Here is a 21,712-nt window from a genome sequence, read left to right as displayed (position 1 = left end):
AGGTCACAACGTGAGAGGTAAAGTGCTCACTGAGTAGTTTTCCTAATCACTAACCTGTCACCATGCTGACCTGCACTCAGCACCCACTCAGAGTGTGCACCAAGCTCTGGCGCTCCAGTGCCACACCCATGAGCACCAGCCAGGACTCTGCTACACAGAGAACAAAGGACCAGCAGCCGGAGGGCACTGCTCGCTCATACGGGCTGAGGCCTGCCGAAGCTGCTGCCGGAGGCAGCCCACACGGCGGGAAGGCCTGCCCTTCCCTCTGGCCCAGCCCCACTGCTGCTCAGCTCCTTACCTGGAGAAGATGCTTGGGCCACAGCCCAGGTGCTGCACTCACATTTGCAGGGTGCTATAGTCAAATCCTATCACCAGCGGGCCCAGTCTGGGGTGTGCTCTGAGGTAGTTCCTTAACTTGGGATGCCTGTCACCTACTCTTTCAGAATTCAGACATGTAGAAAATATTAAAATATCCATGCATTGCTTGAATCACAAGTCACTGTAATTGAGTGCAAAATAAAAGAAACTTGAGTTGCTTTATTTAGCTTCCAATTTCTGGGAGGCTCAAGAATTGTAAGTATTCCGGACAACAAAAGAAAATAAGACTGTGCTTACAGACCTTGTTCTGCCGTACTCTTTCTTCAGGGTAGCTATTTTATTGTTGCCCTTTCCGTTACATGGGACGTACACATCAGGTGTTAAAAGGTACAACACATTCTACAACTGAGCACCACTTTCTGTAACTGAACAGGCAAAGAAATTACACTGAACATCAGCATCTGGCAGTATTTTTTTTTTGTTGGAAAAAAAAAGTGACTAAAATGGGATTAAATTGATTAACACTATTAAATCACATCTAATATTTGATACTACATGATTCAATACAGCTATACGATACAATTATACAAAATGTGTTAACATCAAAGAATACAACCAAAATTAAGATAGCAAACAAAACCTATATAACTTTTTTTTACAGGAAAATACTTTTGAAGTATGCATGTAACTGCCCATTCTTTTAAAGAAAATCTACTGCAAGCAAAGTTATCAACCTCCAGAAAAATCACACATAGCATTACTAAGCATATCCCCAAAAAGTGTACAATATGCACACTTGGAAAATACAAAATTAAAAAAATTGTAAGCAACAGGTGAGCTTCATATTTATAAGAATGTGAAAAGAAGTCCCATTTTTAGCACTGTTGTATAAAGAATTGTCTTTTGATGCGAAGTTCATGAATTGTCCTCCTGTTGGGACCACACTTTACAAAAACACCGTGTTTTTGAAACGAGATTACAGAGCAAGATAGAGCATCTTAGCAATGTCATCTTATTAAAGTTTTTTTTTTTTTTAATTTTTACTACTTTATCAAAACATGTCCCTTAGGCGTGTAGGATTCATTTTTAAAATTCTTCCTAGAAATAATATACAAAGGAGAGGCATATTGATTCCCAATCACACTCCTGGAAGATACTCCCCGGGGTCGAGAAGGTCTTCTCTTTCTTCTTTTCACTGGTTGTTTTTGGCCTTAGCGTGTGTTAAGATGTGAGATTTCAGGTTAGTTGACTGAGCAAACTTCTTATTACAACCATCGAAGGGGCACACATAGGGCCTGTCTCCGGTATGGATTCGCACATGTGTGCGCAAATTGAAGTCCAGTGAAAAGCGTTTCCCGCAGCCTTCGAATGTGCACTGTCGAGGAAAGACCAGAGATCAACCCTCTCGGCAACTCTGACCAGCCCCCAGGAGTGACGGGCTGGATGCTTTGGCGGAGAACAGCCCGTCGGTACCCAGCACTCCTCCCTGCCCTGGGTAACTTCCTAGGTACACTAAGAACTAGTGGGCAGGGATGTCTGTGTGTTAGACCACCCCATGACCCGTGCAGGTGCCAGGTGAAGGCCCTAGAACTTCTGCAAATATCCCCAACAGTGAGGCAAAAAGGACAGAAGATTTCTGGTGTCAATTATCAAAGTGCATCCATGTAACTTATGGGCTTCAAGAAAAAAAGACAAAACACCAACTATACCCTTATGTGATGAAATTTTAAAAGTTCCCTATTGTTAGTAATTCAATATATATTTAATTTCCAAGAATAAATCACTTCAGTCCCACAGTGAACGCACCAGGAATTTAGTTCCCGGCGTGCTCTTACCCAATCCTGATGCTCTCCTGCCAGGAAATGTCCTCCGTAGCCATGGATATAATGTAACCCATGCCCAGAGCCACACAGATGGCGTATGAGCGAGTCCAGAACCTGTGAGGCTCTGCACACCCGCGGGAGACCGATTTTGTTTCTCAGGAAAGAACAGCAATAAGACTTGATTCTGGGCGGGGCCTCCCCACCCATGCTCACAGTGCCCGATGGGCAAGGCAGTGCGGAGAGAAAGGGAACTGGCTCTACCTGAAAGGGCTTCTCTCCAGTATGAACCAGTTGATGTCGTTTTAGTTTTGAGCTCTCGACAAAAGCTTTGCCACATTCTGCACAGACGTGGACTCGGGGACCGTGGGTGTGCAGGTGTTTTCTCATGGCAGAGTTATCCCTGAACATCTTCGTGCAGCCCTTCAAACAGAGAAAGAGGCTTAGTGGTCACACTGCGAACTGCCAGGAAGGGCTCAACCACCGTGACAGCCTTAACTGACACATGTACGGAACCACCTCCCAGCCCCCATTTCGATGTTCCTTAGCACTATGGAGAATGTTACGTTATTTAAGACAAAAAGACAGCTGTAAAAGGCCTTATCATTTAGTGCAAACTCTTGTTTTACAGATGAGGAAACACAGAGGCTTAGAGATGTCTTTAAGTAGACTTGCCCAAGGTCACGCTACTAGGATGGCCAAGCTGGGGGGTAGGACCCGACGCTGGCCCCAGCTACACCGCAGCCGCCTCGCCCGACCACGTCCCCCGGAACGCATAACAGAGCACTGGTAAGGAAACGGAGCTGAGATGACGGCAGTCCACCACTACCTTTGGTGGGCCCCATAGTCTGTGCTGCACCAATGGGCTGTCACTCTCCATCGCCTACTGTTCCCTCTTCTCTCTCTGCCTCTTTCCCCTTCTCGACAGAGAAAGAAGCAAGAGGGTCTCCAAGGAATGGCAACTACAGAAGAAATTTATTTTGTGAGACACTAGGAAAAGGACGAAGCAGGCAAACCGATACCAGTGCAGGGTGGGCAGGGTGGATGGATGCAAGGTGCTCGGGAGAAGCATGTCCTTAATTTCTTCTGCAGTTGTTGCCCAGGGATGGAGTGAATGGGAAATGGCAAGACAGCACAACAGAAGGACAGCACAGGCCACCACCAGACAGCTTCACAGGCAAATGGAGGGAAGCCACAGTTTTGCCACCTTGACCTCTAGGTTCGGTGTCATTTGGGAAATGGCACTTTACACGTGTAATTGAAGAGAGGTGTTGACAAGCACCTCAGGCACTGCTGTTTTCAAATGCGTACTTATGTTGGCCTGGTGGCAATCAACTTCCATTTCTAAATCTCCACATCCAGGCCAGTAAAAGAACACCAAGACCTTGTGAGCGCAGTCATTACTAGGTGACACAAGACCGAAGTCACCTTTCTCCAATCGCTGACTGTAAAATATCCTCTATTCCATTCATCATCTCTTCCTTTGTTTCTCTGCACCTATGTGATACTTTATTCTTCTGCTAGTTTTACATCCACTTAGGTTTGAAAACAGATTCCAATCAATATCTCAAAGTACACTGCAGGCAACTTTTCATTTTAGAGGTTAACTGCATTTGAAAACAACCAAGGATCCCAGTAAACAATTTAACAGTAAATAAGGTAAGGAATTCTGAGGGAATTTAGGAAATCTTTATTTGGGTTCTCTTCGCAACATTTAAAATCATTTCCGAATTTCAGTAACAACCTATGGTCCATAAAGGTGAGAGACAACCCGATGCTGGAGGATGAGCTCACTAACAATGGTCCACGCAGAAAGGAGCGGACAGTCTAATCCCCAACATGGTCAGAACACGCACGCTGGTCCCCACAGCAACCCACCTAACAGTTTCAGTTTAAGTGGCTTTTACTAAACACTAAGATTTGTCTCTTGAACTGAGCCACCAGAGCTGACAGGTCCCCACTGGATCTTGATGAGGAGAGCAGATAGGAGTGTACATTCCATATAAACTCTGACACTTTAAAAACACACACTCCCCGAGTGTTACTTACTTTATGAGGGCAAGCTATTGTTCTTGGAGCATCGTCTTCTTTAATTTTTCTTGGCTTCATTCTTACAAGAAAAAAAAAAAAAAAAAAGATTTGTAGTAGTAGACTCAACTACCATTAACCACCTAGTTCCTGGTAGGTACCAATACTAAGGCTACAACATGTTCCCACAAAGAGAAGGGACCAGACCACGCGCGCTCATGGAGCACCGTCCACTGCAAACTGCCCCTCCCATTCAGAGACAGGGTGATCAGAAAGGCCAAGGAGCCGCGCTTCTGGTCTAAGAAGTTGTGCAGCTCAGAATGGCTCTACGATGTGTGTGGCTCAAATCCCTGTTCTTTCCTCCAAACTCTTGAAAAAATACAAAAGATAAACAGCCAGACCACCACAAGTCTCCAAGCATGGGCAGGGCAAGGCCGCCAGGAGCAGCTGCTGAGTGACAGTAACACAGGTTCCGCACAGAGGACAGCAAACAGACACGGGTGGGCCTTAGAAACACATGGCTCTAAATAATTATTTTAAGAGAGATTTCTGCTATAGGGCATATGTGTTTACTGGAGAGAGACAGAAAACAACAATCACCCCAAGGGGGATGGCCAGGCCTCAACCCCATCTCCTCCCAGGATCTTGGGCCCACATGCACATGTGCCTGGAATGACTTTCAAGCCACTGGGTCCAGGACTCAAACTGCGGTTGGTCATGTGGGAGTCCAGAGACGGAACCATTACGCCATCAGCTAGTCCCTAAATAACTTTTTTTTTAAATTTAATTTCATTTATTCATTCATTTATTTTAATTTGATGAGAGAAGAGAGAGAAAGTGAGAAAGCAAGTCACTAGGTCGGGGACTCAAACCATGGTTGGCCATGTGGGAGTGTTCAGTGCCTTAACCACCATGCCACCTGCTGGCTCCTGCTTCTTAAAAACACAAAATGGGCCTCAAAAAGGATCTATTTTGTACTAGCAAATATGACCTTTAAGAAATCATTTCAGGCCCACCCTGTGGCCCAGTGGTTATGGGAGCTGGATCCACTCCAGTTTGAATCCCGGCCCTGGCAGCTGGAAAACGAAGTGGGTGTGTGCATGTGTCCCAACAGGATGGAGAATGGATGCAGTGTGGCCACAGCCCCTTGGGGAGTGCTTTCACCCTCTCTGTCTGAGTGCATGCACCTGCTGGCAACTTAAAACAAAGGAAGAAGTATCATTTCTAAAAAACGCATGGGACAGTCCCTCTACACAGAGGATGACTGTTCATATATGATATGACAAACTGATTACTTGGGGAAGAGCCTCAAGGGACTGGAGGAGGGGGAAATGTCACATGCTATTCCATACTGTTTAGCCTTTTCTCTTTTTAGGTTTTTGCTGTAGGGTGTGTGGTTTCACCAAAGGGAGGGAAAGTTAAGATCACCCCCACCCAGAGAGGATGGCTACACAGCAATCCCTTCTCCTCCAGTCTCCTCTTGAGACTGGGTACAAATGCATATGTACCCAGCATGATTTTCAAGCCAGGTCCAGGACTTGAGCCATTGTCAGCCATGTGGGAATCCAGCACCTAACCACCTGCTGGCTCCAAGAGTATTTATTATTATTTATTTTGGGGGGAGAGGGTTTTTTTTTGCTATAGGGCGCATGCACTCGCCAAAAAGAGAGAGAAAGAAAGCGAGAAATCCCTCCCCAGGGGGATAGCCATGCTGCAATCCATTCTCCTCCATTCTCTTCTTGAGATCTTGAGCAAGCACGCACATGCACCTGGTGTGAGTTTAAGCCACCTGTTCCAGGACTCAAACTGTGGTTGACTACATGGGAGTTTAGCGACATAGCCATTACGCCAACTGCTGGTCCCCCCAGAGCGTTTATTCTAAACTGATCTCTGACGCTGATTCAGGATAGGGCTTGGAAGTTCAGAGGTTCTTTACACATGGCAAAAGTCCTGGTAACATGGAACAGTCTGGGCGAACCCTGTGTGAATGACCACCCAGAAAGCTTGCTGGTTTAGTCTAGTTTAGTAACTTACCTACCTGTTACCTCTATGAACCTGCCTAAACCACAATGCTGCCTTTGGTATTTGTTAAAACCCTCTCCAAATACTCCATAACCTGTCCTTTCCTTAACCCTCACTACAGACAGAGCAGAGTGGAAATTACTAAGGGCGTTCTAACAAACACATCTAATAAAAGTAAAAAACATCTTAACCCCAATTAACAAAGTCCAATCCTTACTCTACATCTAAAAAGTTCTTTAGTCTCTTCCCCATACCTACAACTAAACTTCTCTACATTAAAAAAAATAATAATAAAACTTTCTCTTAATAAAATTATCACCAAAAATACACCTAGCCCAATATAACTAAGCCCTAAAACAAACACCAACAGAATTGTGCAGAAACCCGGGATTCCCTACAGATCTGTATGACAGAGGGGTGACAAATGAAGAGTTCCTAGGAAAACTGGAACAGGTTTAAATCTCTAGGACACTTTCTCTTTGTCCCTAGTTTTGCCACCTCTCACCCTTCATGAGGGTTCATTTCATTATTAGTAAAGTGAGTCAACAATTCCTTAACAATAAGAGCTGATTCACTACTTCCTGTCAGCCATAAAACATCACCCCTGTCACCTTTAAGTTAACAAAGGACCAACAATATCCTCCTCCTTCAACCCCTGATCTAAGAAATGACCATAGAACTGGAAGGCAAGGAAACATTTGGTTTAACCTCCGAAGCCCTCGAGGGTGGCTGGGACAATGTATCTGGCCGCGACCTCATCTCTGTGGAGTCTGTTCAAGACTGCACATATTTCCTTTCCATTCCATGGACACTGTCAGTCTGCTATCCCGTCCTCCCTCAACGCTTCAGATCCTTGCTACTCCTGTAAGCGAATCATTATCGCATCAGTGAGCATTTGTCAGTGCCTGTTGTGCACAGGCCTCTGAACCAGCCTTCGTTATCCTAAGTACCAGTGAGTCCTAGATGTTGGTAGGACCAAAGTTTGGTGCCACTGTGCCATATGGAAGAGTTCATTTTTTTTTTTTTTTGAGAGGTTTTCACTATAGGGCGCGTACGCTCTCCAGACAGACAGAGAGAGACATAGAGACAGAAAGCGAGAAATCACCCCCCAGGGGGGATGGTCACGCCGCAATCCCTTCTCCTCCATTCTCCTCTCGGGATCTTGGGCACGCATGCACACGCGCCCAGCGTGAGTTTTAAGCTACCGGGTCCGGGACGCAAACCGCGGTCAACTACGTGGGAGTCCAGCGACATAGCCATTACGCTAACTGCTGGTTCCCAGTTGTAAGAGTTCTTTAGGTAAAAGGTTTCTGTTCCATTCAAATTTAAAAAAAAGATTCATTTTTGTCATTATTGTTCATTTAAAATTTGCTATAGGGTATGAGCACTTGCCAGAGATAGGCAGAGAAAGAGGGAAAGTGAGAGAGCAAGCCGCCAGGTCTGAGTTACAGTCAGCCAGCATCTAAACCACAATGCTGCCTGCCAGCCCCTCCACTCGATTTTTTAAAAAATTGTAATTTACTTATTTATCATTAATTGTTATTATTTTAATTTGCTATAGGGTACATGCGTTCACTAGAGAGAGAGAGAGAAAGAGGAAAGAGAAGGAAAAAGTGAGAAAACAAGCTGCCAGACCCAGGACTTGAACAGAGGCCATCAATGTGGGAGTCCAGCACCTTAACCGCCATGCCACACTGCTGGTCCCTCCACTCAACTTTTTTTTTTTTTTTTTTTTTTTTCCCCCCTCGGTGCCCCCCCCCAATTTTTTTTTTTTTTTTTTTTTTTTTTTGCTATAGGGCACATGCACTCGCCAGAGACAGAAAGCGAGAAATCACTCCCCAGGGGGGATGGCCACACCTCAATCCCTTCTCCTCCATTCTCCTCTCGGGATCTTGGGCACGCACGCACACACGCCCAGTGTGTTTTAAGTTGCCGGGTCCAGGACTCGAATTGTGGTCGACTACATGAGAGTCCAGCAACAGCCATTATGCCAACTACTGGTCCCCCTCCACTCAACTATTAATGACTTAAAAAAACAATTGTCAGAGGGCATATGTGTTTGCAGGAGAGAGAGAGGGTCAAAGCATGAAAGCACACCCATAGGGCAGGTCACACACAATCTCGTTTTCATTTCTTCCTCCTTTGGAGATTTTGGGCACACACGCATGTGTTCACATGCACTGGTCCATTTCTCAAGGTGGTGGGTCTGAAACCTGACATGCACGGGCAGCACGTGCGCTCCAGATGCCTTAATAACCAGGCCACGGGCTGGCTCCTATTAATGACTTTAAAGTACACGAAAAACAAGTGTCGATCTTGCCAATTAAGAATGTATGACTGGGGCCCAGCAGGGAGTATAGAAATTAATGTATTAGATTCCCACATGGCAGACTGTGGTTTGAGCCCCAGACCCAGTGGCTTGACACTCATACCAGGCATGTGTGCATGCATGACCAGAATCCTGAGAAGAGAAGGAATTGCAGTGTGGCCACCTCCTGGGGGATGATTTCTCACTTTTTTTCTGTCTCGCTGCAGAGCACACAAGGAGCAAAAATCTCTCTTAAAAAATGACAAAAAAGGGAATGTATTGACTATGGAGATGACTACATAATTGTTGTTTGTCCAAATACATGGAATGGTACACACAGGAATGAAAGTAAATTTTGGTGTATTTAAGAGAGATTTTTGCTATAGGGCATGTGTGTTCACCGGAGGGACAGAGAGAGCAAGTTGAGAAATCACCCCCCAGGGGGGATGGCCACGCTGCAATCCCTTCTTCACTCTCCTCTCAGGATCATGAGCACGCACGTACGCACATGAGTTTTAAGCTGCTGGGTCCAGGACTCAAACTGCAGTAGACCACGTGGGAGTCCAGCACCATAATGCTGTCTGCTGGCCCCACAAATTGCACTGGATGAAAGAGGGACCAGCCCCATACGTTTTATTACATGGGAAATTTCAAACATGCACAATAGTAAGAAGTCTCATGTCCAATGTACTGAACTCTTGATTTTTTTGTTATAAGTGATATTTTTTTCTTAAAATAACATTTTCAAAATGTGTGCTAGTATTTAGAAATAATTTTATAATAAAAATCGAAATTTCGATAAACACCCATGGACTCACAAAGTGGAAGGTGAAGCCACCCGCAGGCTCCTTGGCAAATCATCTGTCTCCCTACAGCCCAGAACAACAGCCCACATTAGTATCTTCTGCATTTATTTGAATGCAAACACTGAAAGGCCACTATCCAAAAAAGGACACTTAGATTCAGAGTGTTTGGTTCTGAGTGTAAAGAATATGGTCATACACTACTGCTTAGTATTGTCTTAAACCTACCCAACTATTTGAAGTAACTAAGACTTGAGTTTTTTATTAATCAACTCTGACACTTTCAATGAGATCTTTTGAACCCAGAGACAAGGACAACAGCAGGTGTCATGAATGAAACGGAATCAGATATGTGGCTTGGAGCTGTTTTCTACCAGCTGCATGACCTTGAGCCAACCATTCGGCTTCTCAGCCTCCATTACTCTGTAAAAAGGCATTAATGCAACCACTACCTACTTCAGGGCTGTGACGATTAGGCAGAAGGTATATGTTCCACACTTGGGAAATGACAGCTATTATTACCACTCACTGGCCATGTTTAATGGGTCTACCTAAAAATAGGAGTTCAGGGACCAGGAGATGGTGTAATGGTCATGTAGCTGGACTCCCACATCACTGACTGTGGTTCAAGTCCTGGACCCAGTGGCTTAAAATTACGCCAGGGGCATGTGCATGTGTGCCCCAAATCCCAAGAGAATGGAGAATGAACTGTGGTGTGGCCATCCTCTTGGGGGGTCATTTTTGGCTTTCTATCTGTCTCTGTCTTTTTGGTGAGCACACTCTATAGCAAAACCCTCTCTTTAAAAAAAAAAAAAAAAAGGTCATTCCTTTTTTTTTTGGGGGGGGGGGGTGTTTTTGCTATGGGGCACATGCGCTCTCCAGAAAGACAGAGCTAGAAAGTGAGAAATCATGCTCGGGGGAGTGACCACGCTGCAAGCCCTTCTCCTCCATTCTCCTCTTGGCATCTTGGGCACACACACACGGTGTGAGTTTAAGCCACTGGGCCTGGGACTCAAACCATGGTCAATGACATGGGGGTCTAGTGACATAGCCATCATGCCAACTGCTGGTCCCAAGAGTTCATTCTTTAAAAAAAATGCAATACATTTTGTGTTCAAAAGCCCTAAAAAGTTCTGGTGCTCTAAAACTTTCCAAGTAACTCACGTCTGCAAATATCCCAGAAGCAGAGATGAATTATTTTTTTGGAACAGTGATTCCTGAATAAAGATAAGCCTCTTCCCTGCAAAATAAGCTTAAATGTCATCTACACCAGAATCACCAATAGTATGACCTATGCTGGTGGGGCAGAAGTCCCTGTATCACACTCTACCACCTGCAAGCACGACTCACCTCCCCTTTGTGCAAAGATTATGTCGCCTTATATAAGCGAAACAGTCTGACCAAATCATTATCTTATGGTGTATCTTCACATGGTATCAGTGAGGGGTTTTAAGGAATTCTCACCTCCACTCTTACCTTTCATCTTTCGCTAATTCTGGGGAACTCTCAGAGTGGGTAGAGAGCAAAACAATAACCATCCTGGTGGTGGGACTGGCCAACCACTCTTCATTCTAATCCTCCCAGACCACAGGTTTTGGAATAGGGCTACAGCTAGTTCATGAAACTGGCACAGAGGCTGCCCATTTAACCAGGAAGGAGAACTGCAGGTTCCCACTGACCACTTTCTGAAGTACTTACTAAACAGGGATTTCAGGGAAGAACAGCCACTGAAAGCCATCGTTTATTAAATTTGCACATATGCATATGTAACTGACTCACTAGGCAGTCTAGGCGGAGTGTGGCACCGTCTGAAATATCCTGGGTTCAGTTTCAAGTCCTCTCAGCACATGGAGGAGAGGGAAGAGCAGCTAACACTCTACCTGAAGCCAAGAGCCAAGGGCTTGAATGTCACTCTGTGTGTCGCAGAATAAAGGGGACTGGGAATGGAGGCCAGTCAGACAAGTTCTGGGGCCCCAGTGCCTCATGGTCCCCAGTTTCCAGAGTCTCAGTCACCACACTGGGGCCCCCATAACATGCTACTTAATGTGACCCATGATTCTCATTCAAAATGTGAAGACTCAAAAACAGGGCACTCAAGCAAATACTTCTTGGTGCCCAAAGTCCTAAGAGGAGGATGAAGGAGAAAGGACTGCTGCATCACCACTGCCCCCAAGGGGAGATTTCTCACTCTCTGGCTAGGGCCCTACAACAAATACTTATTTAAAAAAAAAAAAAATTATAAAGATTTTATTCTATTCCATGTAAACCTGAAAAAAGAAAAAAAGAAAAAAAAACCAGGCCTCACCATGTTCAACTCTCCCGGCTCCAGTCTCCAGAGTAGCTGGGACTGTAGGGTCAGGCCCCCAAACCCAGCCTTTAGGGTAGATTGGGAACCCAGGCCTGTGTGTCCCACCAGTGTGTGCTACTGTGGCTGGGCCCAAAGCGACATCTCTAACCACGGTGTAAAGATACTATTACGTTCACATGAGGGTGGCGCTGCGGGTTAGCCTGTGCTAGAATAGAACACTCTTCTTGCTCTGCAAACCCAACACAAGAGCTGCAAGTACCAAGGAGAGGATCTTCCTGCAGGCATGTTAAATGAGCTCTCCCTCCTGGAATAATGTCAATATCACGGCCCGTCTCCTAGTCCCATGCCCTCACCCCTTTTCAGGAAGTCTACTCTTTTTTTGGAAGCCTCTTTCCCACAGCACCCAGGGCCTTACTCATGCTATCCACTACCGAATGAAATGGGATTTTTTTTTTTTTTTAAAGAAATCCTTATAGCTCACTGACTTCCTATTTTCAACAAAATACATTTTCCAGCCTGCTATCCTCTGGATTTTTCACTGAAAGTCTTCCCTGTCAGGTTGACATCATTTTGCGCTACCATATCCTCATGCAACCACCTGAGAGGATGCATGAAATACACACTTAGGTCTCTTTAAGTCGGGGCCTTATATTAACCTCATGGCTTTGAAAGATGAAGAAGTCTACGTTTACAGTTCCCCTCTCAGAGTATACTGCTTCACTGTCTTCAGCACCTTTACTGCTGTGGAAGACATGTCTCATCTGGGTCTATTGTTCTTTTACAGAAGGCCGATCTCGCTGGAAACTTAGGCTCTTCATCCTTGGTGTTTTGAAATTCCACCAGCGGCTGGCTGGACCTGGTAGCTGGGTCCTAGCCCACAGGCAGACTGTCTAAGGCAGCCCAGGTCACTGTGCCAACAGTTCTGCTGCCCCTGGGTTTTCTGTTCAGGGGACTGAGGACAAGCTCTCCTACCAGCAGCCACCATTTTTCAGGAAGAGAGAACAAACCAATGGTCAATGATGCCTACTTTCTTCTGCTCACTCACTGCCCACGGGATCCTTCTCTCTTCAAATGCTTCTCCCAGCCCCCACCCTTCCAGTGGAACCACCTGGCAATGTGTCATCTAGAGAGGTGTTCTCCCCTCTCCCGGACCTTCGGGACAAGATCCCACTGGCCGCTGTGGTACCTGCCAGTCCCAAGTCCCTCCTGCTTGTCGGAACAATCCCGCTGCTCAGTACTGGGTTCTCTCCCCTTCAGATACTCAGGTTCCCCGAGATGTTATGGTAGGCTTTGTTCTTTCCAAAGCCTTTCCACCTCAAAGAACCCAGAACTTCCAAGCTTGTGGCCCGCTGTCATCAGATGACTCTAACCCAAACCACCTAAAGTCCGACATAGATGGTCCATTAACTCTAAAACCAAACACTGCCTACCTTAAATCCCAGACAAGAACCTTACCCTAATTTTCCCTGTCACCCAAGGTTTGAAGACTTTACTGTTCTTTTTCTGGGGAAATTTCCCAGAGGGCACATGCACTTGTGAGAGAGACAGAAAGAGGGAGAAAAAGGAGAAATTGACAACAGGGAGGGTCAGGTCACAATCCCTTCTCTTCCATTCCTCCCTCCTTTAGGAATTCTGGGCAAGGGCGCGTCTGGCATGTTTTTCAAGCCACCAGGTCCGGGACTCAAACAATGTGGTTCACTATGTGGGGTCCAGCTGCCTTAACCACCAGGCCACAGGCAGGCAGGCCCTAAGGTCCATTTCAATTCCTCCATGTTTGTCCCCCACCTCCTGGCAGATACCGCATCAACATGGTCCTGCACCTTTCCCTCGTCTCCTATAATCCCCACATTTATCCCTTTACCACTACTCCAGCTCCTGCTCCACTGACCTGCTCCTCCTCTGGGCTGCCCCTGCACCGTACAGACTGGATGGAGCTGCCAAGGAGTTCTCTCAGATGAGAGCTCGGAGCACATGGCCTCCTGCTCTGCTGCTCAAAAGTGCTAGCAGCAGTGTATCGATCTTGGGACAATGTTCACGGACCGTATGGACCAGGTTCCAAGGGATCCAAACTCAGTCACCTCCCTGAAAGCACCCCGATGCCCAGGCACTGACTACAGACTACTTTCTACCCGACTACACTGCGTCCTGAACGTGCACTTCCTGCTGTATGCGTGCTGCTCTGGCATGGAGGCCGCACTGGCCAACATCGTTTCTACCAATTCAAACTGCGTCTTCCAGGGCTCAAATCAAATGCTGCCCTTCTACGAATCCTTCTCAGGTCCCTCTGCCCCACCTCTGTATTGTCTCTAAAATTCCAAGTACATAAGAAAGAGCTTACTTGAAGAACACATAGCAACATTAGACACGGGACGGCATTGGCTTAATCTGCCCCCAAAGCCTAACCTCACCACTGACCCTGCAGATTCCATTTTTATTTCTAATTATTTTGGTTAGAATTATTTAATTTTTAATTTATTCATTCATTTATTTTAATTTGACCAGAGAGAGAGACAGAGACACACACAGAAAGAGAAAGTGAGAAAGCAAACCACCAGGTCCAGGACTTGAACGGTGGTGGACCATGTGGGAATGTCCAGCGCTTTAACCACCATGCCACCTGCTGGTCCCGTTTTTATTTTTTTGATGGTGGTGGTGGAAGAAGGCAGTTAGCAACTGACTCACCTAATTATATTTGAAATGCAAATAGCAATGGAAGCTGGAATACACTATTAACAAAAGAACAAAGCCCGAACTTTATTAACCTGCCATAAGACATAAATATATGGGGACCGGGACCAACAGGTCAGAGTGGTAGTTAAGGGCGCTGGATTTCCACATGGCTGACCATGGTTCGAGTCCCAGACCTGGCAGCTTGCTTTCTCCCTTTCCCTTTCTCTCTCTGGTCAAACAAACAAAAACAAATGGAATTAAATGAATACATTATATATATATATAAAATACATGGGGACCAGCAGATAGCAGAAATGGTTATGTCACTGGACTCCAAAGTAGTAGACCGCAGATCAAGTTCCAGACGTGGTGGCTTAAAACTCAGACCAAGCATGTATGCGTGCATGCCCAAAATCCAGAGAAGGGAATGGAAGAGAAGGGACTGTTGTGTGGCCATCCCCCCAGGGGTTGATTTCTTGCTTTCTGTCTCTCTGGTGAGTGCACATGACCTATAGCAAAAGTCTCTCTAAAAAAAGATAGAAATATAAAGTTTCACTGGAGAAAAGGTTAAGAATCCTCTATATCAAAATGCAATGGGGGGGGGGGGGGGGGGGGGGGTGGGAAGAGGAGGGGGGGGGGGGGGGCAGGTGGCATGGTGGTTGGGGCACTGGACTCCTACAAGACTGACTGCGGTTTAAGACCTGGACCTGGTGGCTTGCTTCTCACTTTTTCTCTCTCTATTCTATCTCACTCTGTCCCTCTCTGGTCAAATAAGGAAGGAAGGGAAAAAAAAAATTGTTTTTTTAATAAAAAAGAAAAGTAGGGGTGGGGGTGTATGTCTAGCAGGTGGCAAGGAGATTAGGATAGCTAGAACCCACATGGCTAATTGCACAGCTCAAATCCCAGATCCAGTGGCTTGAAAATCACACCAGGTACGTGTACATGCGCACCTAAATTTCCAAGAGGAGAGAAGAGGAAGAAGGGACTGTGGTATGTCCATTCCCCCAGGAGGTGATTTCCCACTTTCTCTCCCTATCTCACTCCTAGTGTACACATGTGCCCTAGAGCAAAAAACTAGAACTAAAACTGGGGCCAGCTGGTGGTGTGGTGGTTAAACGCGATGGACTCCCACATGGCTGACCACAGTTCAAGTCCCGAACCTGGTGGCTTGCTTTCTCTCTCTCTCTCATTCAATCTCTGTGTGTCTGACTCTAGTCAAATTTAAAATAACAATAATGATGAAAAACAAAACAAAACAAAAAAACTAGAACTAAAATGAAAAGAATGCAGTAGGATTCGTATGCGTACCTGATGAGTAGGGAAAATGAGGCTCCAGGTGACAGAGATTGCCCTACACTGCTCTGCTCCCAAGAGAAAGAAAAGAGGTGCCTCGTTCTGTTCTTAGAAGGTACTGGACCACTTCTTTCCTCCTGATCGTGCCCTTGTCTAAACTTACTGAACTATTAAGGTTCCATTCAACATCCGGTGGGGAAAGCAGTTGGGTCTTCTGCACCAGGGTTTGTATGTTTATTTATTTAAGAGAGATTTTTGCTATAGGGTGTCAATCTCTTCCCCTTTATTCTCGGGGGTTTTAGGCATGCACACACACATGCCCAGTATTGAGTTTTAAGCCACCAGGCCCAGTACTCAAACTGCGGTCAACTAATGGGAGTCCAGCAACGTAACCATTACACCACTCCAGGGTTTATTTTACTAGTTCTTTTTATTTAAAAGTTCCTACATTCCCATTTTTTTCCATGTCCTTGTGAAAACTCCGAAATAGTACTGATGATAAAGCGAGAAAGAAAACACTGGCTTTTGTAGGAGCCCAGCCCCTTTCTGGCAAAGCAAATACCAAATAAACACCCAGCAGGTGGGGGCTCCCTGACTGCTCACCTGCATGACAACAGGGCTGTCAGCTAGGACATGGCATCTTCCTGTCATGGCTCCTTTACAAAGCACTGATGACAAGTGAAACGTGAGCTCACGAAACCTTCCCCCACGGTCAGTTGGTTGAACCCAGCATAGACCCAGGGGTCCTACAGTTTGGCCCAGTTCAACACAGGCCTATGAGAGTGTACGCAGAGGCTGGGGTAGTGTGAAGATAGCCATTTCGAAACACATTCTGTACAATTTTATTTCCTCACAAGCAATTCCAATTATGGAGTTAAGAGATATATGTCTCTGGGACCAGCAGGTAGCATGGTAGTTAAGGCGCTGGACACTCCCACATGGCCAACCATGGTTCGAGTCCTGGACCTGGCAACTTGCTTTCTCTTTCTCTCTCTGGTCAAATTAAAATAAATGAATGAATAAATAAATAATAGATGTTTTTAAAATAGTATATGTCTCATTGTGTTGTCTGTAGGGATCTAAAATGCTGCCACTCACATTAATAGCATAATTACTACTGAAAATAAAACTGGCCACTTTTGTTTTCAGAGCTTTCCTCACAGAAAGAATACAAACCACTACTGTGACTTAGGCACAGGGACACAGCCGGCCATACTCAAGCTCTTTCTGTATGAATGGAAAAGCAAAGTCTGTGTTACTTACCTAGCAAACTCTGCCAGCTGTTTAGGATCTGAGAGGTCAATGCCAGGTATTCCTCCAGGAGGAAGTTTCTTCCCTGTCATATACTCTGAATAGTCAGGAGGCGAGTTCTCGCCAATGATCTGTTCTTCAACCACCGTCTCGTGGTCAATATCTTTTTTTTCATCTGAAACACATCATGAGATCGATTACCTTAGCTGAGTAAATGCATTTTAAAGCCTGTAAAAACAGCTTTCACTAGCAGTTTTGTAAATGGGTGATTTAAAGCCACCATCTCATCTTCTTAACCACCTACTCTTCGTCCTCAATCTCTTAAAATCCCGTTGTTGCTTGGAGGTCACCAAAATCTTCAATGCCAAGTCCAACGTGCCTTTAAACTTGTGTTCCTCTGCGGCCTTTCCAGGAGGGTCTGCCGTTAGTCTTTGCTGCTGCTCTTTTCTGGTCCAATCCCACTTCTCTAACTAGCTCACGTTCACCTTCCTGCTTCTTCTCTTCGGAGTTCTGCTTTTCACCCACCACATACATTTCCGGTTAACTACCGACTCACACACGGACTCCAACCTGATTCCATCACCGTCACTTAGCACCCCTGGCCAGACTCCGCCTGCTTCTCCAGCCCCGCTTGCACTAGTCAGCCCTCATGCCTGTCCCAGCTGCACAGGCCTTTGGTCCTCGAATACACTGTGGCCTACCCCCTAAGCTCTTACTCACAGCATTCCCACTGACTACAGCTCAGGACAACAGCTACAGGATTTTCATAACCCTTGCACACTAAACCAGAAGCCCCACAAGGACAAGGTTGGTTGGTTTTGATCCCAAGCATCCCTTAGAGCCTTTTCAAAGTCTGCACATAGTTGGCCATCAATAAATATATGTCCAAAGAATACAGGACTTCTCTACTTGTTAAATTTCTTTCGTGATAATGAGACGGGAAAAAGAAAGAGACGCATCCTCAACAGGGTCTTGTGCTGCACTCACCCCCCCCCCCCCCGCCACACCATGCGCAGAGAGCCGAGAGCGTCGGCTGCAATCTTGCATGTGGCTCTGGCATCACCTGCATAGTGCTCTACCACTGTCATCAAGCTGACCCTGTACATGTTATCATGCAAATGCAATAGGTTAAAAAAAGAATCCTAGGCTGGCCTAGTGGTTAAGGGAGCCGAATCCCACAACTCCCGGCCTCGGCAGCTTGAAACACACACCAGGCACACATATGTGCATGCCCCAAATCTTAATGAGCTGGAAAAATAGTGGAGAGGGGACTGTGGCATGGTCACACCTCACTGGGGGGTGTCTTCTTCCCCTATTTATATGGAGAACAGTAATGACCCCCCACAAATAATCTCCTACCTCCCAGACACAAGATCTTATTGATGGCTTTCAGTCTTTGTCCCAGTCACTAGTTCTTACAACCTCAGACCTAAGTGTCTGTTAGGATACAGGCCGGCCCGGCAGTAAGTACTCAATGGCATGTGTCCCCCATCTACACTGTCATTACTTTCCCTGGATCTGATCTTCCCACTGCAGGCCCCAGCTCAAATCCTCTAAGGGCTGGCTGAATGTATCACTCCAGCTCCAGAGTCCTCCTCCTCTCTTTTTTGTCTTCTCAAAATAATAAGTTTTTTTAAAGAGAAATTTTTTTTTTTTTTGGCTATAGGGCACATGCACTCGCTAGAGAGACAAAGACAAAAAGTGAGAAATCCACCCCGGGGTGGGTAGCCACTAGCCACACCATAATCCCTTCTCCTGGGGTCTTGAGCAGGCATGCACACACATCCAGCGTGGTTTGAAGCCACTAGATCCGAAACTCAAACCACAGTCAACCATGTGGGAGTCCAACAACATAACCATTACACCATCTGCTGGTCTGAGAATTATCTATCCAATTTTATTTATTTAATTTTTCTTACTTTGATCAGACACGGGGGAGGGGGGAGAGAGGGTTGGCCAGGTGGGAATCCAGCTCCTAATCCCCCAAGCACCTGTAGGCCCTCCCATCCCCTTTCCTTTGAATTCCCAGACTATTTCCCAATAATAAGACCGACAGATGGAATGACTCTGGTCTTAATTTCTGTTGGCTTCACTCTTAAGCTAGAGTGGATGCACCCAGACAACAAAACAGTCTTCTGCTACCTCGATGTCTAAAGAACAGGTACTCCATAATTCTTAATGCTAAGTGAGATCTGCTTCTTGATCGAACTGTTTTACAAGAAGTAACAAGATCTCTCAGAGAACACTGACTTGGTTCAACTCTTACCTCAAATTACCTTTCTCCCAGCATCAAAACATAAGACCAAAATCCAAGCAGGGGCCAGACAGCAGTGTGCCAGTAATGCGAGGCTGGGCAAGGAACCCCAGAGACCTTCCCAACTACCCTGGGCACAGGCTTGCAGGCCTGCCAGGATCTGGAGCTGGCTGAAGGTTAGGGAGTGGGCTGCAGATCCAATACCCTGGTAAGTTTGTTCTCTGTGTCTCTCTCAGAAGAAATAAACAAAAAACCTCAAACCAAACAAAAACCCTACAACTGTTGTCTGCCAAAAACTAGAGAAGAACACTTCAAAAAGTTCATGGTAAGAATGAAAGTACAAGTTTACTTTGACACAAACATTTTTGAAATCCATGCATGCATGGGAGTACGTAGCAAGCATTTTCTGCAAACTTTTCAAAGACTCCCCATGCACCTGGAGCCAGAGGAGGAAAGCAAGAACAAGACATTGAATAGGTTCATTTGGTTGAAATGCTCATTATCAGTCTAATCACTCGCAACATCAAAAAGCGCAGAACACACCTAATTTAAACTTAAAAAACATGCTAGGCTAAAGTGCACGTGTGCCAAAGATTCCCAACAGGAAGGAGAAATGGGGGGATTACGGCCTGATCACGCTCTACTGGAGAGTGCTTTCTCCCTCTGGCAAACACATGCATCCTCTGGAAAAACAAACAAAAACCAGCTTCTCTCTTCCAGCTCAGGACGAGCAAACACTGAGTCATTACAAAGAATCACTGCACATACTGCCCTATGAGATGGGCCAGGACTTTATCTTACAAAGGAGAAAGCTGAGTTACAGAGAGGGGAAGTAACTTGCTCAGGTTAACTAGTAAGTGGCAGAGGTGAAGTCATGAAGTCTAACTTCAGACCTGTGTGCTTTAACTGCTATGCCAGCCTGTCTCTTACCTGTAACCAGAAAGAGCACTAGAGATAATATACCCGAGGTTATCCATTTACAGATGAAGAATATCTGCCCATGGGAACCAGCAGTTAGCGTAATGGCTATGCCGCCAGACTCCCACGTGGTCGACCGCAGTTCGCGTCCCGGATCCGGTGGCTTAAAACTCATGCCGGGTGTGTGTGCGTGTGTGCCCAAGATCCCGAGAGGAGAATGGAGGAGAAGGGACTGTGACGTGACCATCCCCCCCTGGGGGGTGATTTCTCGCTTTCTGTCTCTATGTCTCTCTCTGTTTGTCTGGCGAGGGCGCGTGCCCTATAGCGAAAACCTCCCCCCCACCACCAAAAAAAGAAGAATATCTGCCCATGAAAGAGTAAACGGGCCTAAAAAGCCAGGTGCATGTATTAGTATATGGAAAAAAAAAAAAAAAAAGACAGAAACATGGTCATGGAAGCTGCAGAGGTGAGAACACTGTAACCAGAGTCTTTGCTGTCACTGTTCTAAGAGCTGCTGCCCCACACCAACACCCCCCACCCTCTAAGCCCTCTAACCTAGGCACAATTACAACTACATCCAAACTTTCTTTTTTGGGGGAGAGTTTTTTTTTTTCCCCCTATAGGGTGCATGCGTTTGCCAGACAGAGACAGAAAGCAAGAAACTGCCCCCCAGGGGTGATGGCCACGCCATAACCCCATCTCCTCCATTCTCCTCTCAGGATCTTGGGCACACACACACACACACACACACACACACACACACACACTCAGCATGAGTTTAAGCCACCGGGTCCAGGACTCGAACCGCAGTCGACTACATGGGAGTCCAGTGACAGCTATTACGCGTCTGCGGGTCCCCACATCCAAACTTTCATGTGGGACAGAAAACAAAGGTGGGCCGGAGAGCTTGTCTTCTTTACTCCTATTTTATACTTCTGATACAGCAATGACAACAGGGTGAAGACCACCACTACTATGCACGAGCTACTGAAGAGGGCTCTTCGGTTTGCTCGGGCTGCTGCAGTGAGAATGCCATGGAACAGTTGGTTTAAACAACAAACTATCTGGTACGGTTTGGATACCTGATCCAAGATCAGGGTGCCAACATGGTAGTCCTTGGGAGGAGGCCCACTCCCTAGTTTGCAAATGCCACCGTCACAATGCATTCTCACTAACAGAGGGCCAGGAAACTCTCCGGGCTCTCCTTTTATAAGAGCACTAACTGCATTATCAGGGCTTCACCCTTGGATCTAAATTATTTCCCAAGGATCCACCTCCTAATACCATCACATTGTGGGTCAGGGTTTCAACATATGAACTAGGTAGGTCGGAGAGGGCAGTGACACAAACATTCAGTCCCCTGCAGAGGAGAGGTCTCAAATGAGACAGAAAGAAGGCTGAATGCATGGCATGAAGAAATGACTACAGGTGTTCCTGTACTGCCGCAATACATACTGAAAGCCTCCCGTGTGGCTGACACTGTCCAAAGAACTGGGAGCAGTAGCCGGGAACAAGTCTCTTCGTGCAGCTTGCATTCTGGCGAGGGAAGTTTACTTTTTTATGTTTTCCCTGAAGAATTACTTATTTTATTTCATTTATTATTATTTTTTAACTTGATCAGAGACAGAGAGAAAGGAAAAGTGAGAAAGCAAGCCACCAGGTCCAGGTCTTGAATTGCAGCCAGCCATGTAAGAACACACTCTTAACCACCATGCCACC

The 21,712-nt window shown here is 46.0% G+C and overlaps 1 protein-coding gene across 1 annotated transcript in view; it reads right to left on the bottom strand.

The window, feature by feature from the left end:
* Positions 1-505: 505 nt before the first annotated feature.
* YY1 (YY1 transcription factor) overlaps positions 506-21,712 on the bottom strand; it is a 43,646-nt gene continuing 22,439 nt past the window's right edge. The window contains exons 4-8 of the mRNA XM_006160012.2: positions 17,126-17,291; positions 16,834-16,996; positions 4,188-4,248; positions 2,403-2,561; positions 506-1,693 (exon numbers count right to left, since the gene is read on the bottom strand). Of these exons, the coding sequence (XP_006160074.1) occupies positions 1,511-1,693; positions 2,403-2,561; positions 4,188-4,248; positions 16,834-16,996; positions 17,126-17,291 (732 nt within the window). The 3' untranslated portion in view covers positions 506-1,510. The remainder of the gene's footprint in view (positions 1,694-2,402; positions 2,562-4,187; positions 4,249-16,833; positions 16,997-17,125; positions 17,292-21,712) is intronic.

Source organism: Tupaia chinensis, unplaced genomic scaffold, assembly GCF_000334495.1.
Source record: "Tupaia chinensis unplaced genomic scaffold, TupChi_1.0 Scaffold000671_1, whole genome shotgun sequence".
NCBI lineage: Eukaryota > Metazoa > Chordata > Mammalia > Scandentia > Tupaiidae > Tupaia > Tupaia belangeri.
The sequence above is the reverse complement of the archived record's forward strand: the minus strand, read 5'-3'. Positions and strand labels throughout refer to the sequence as shown.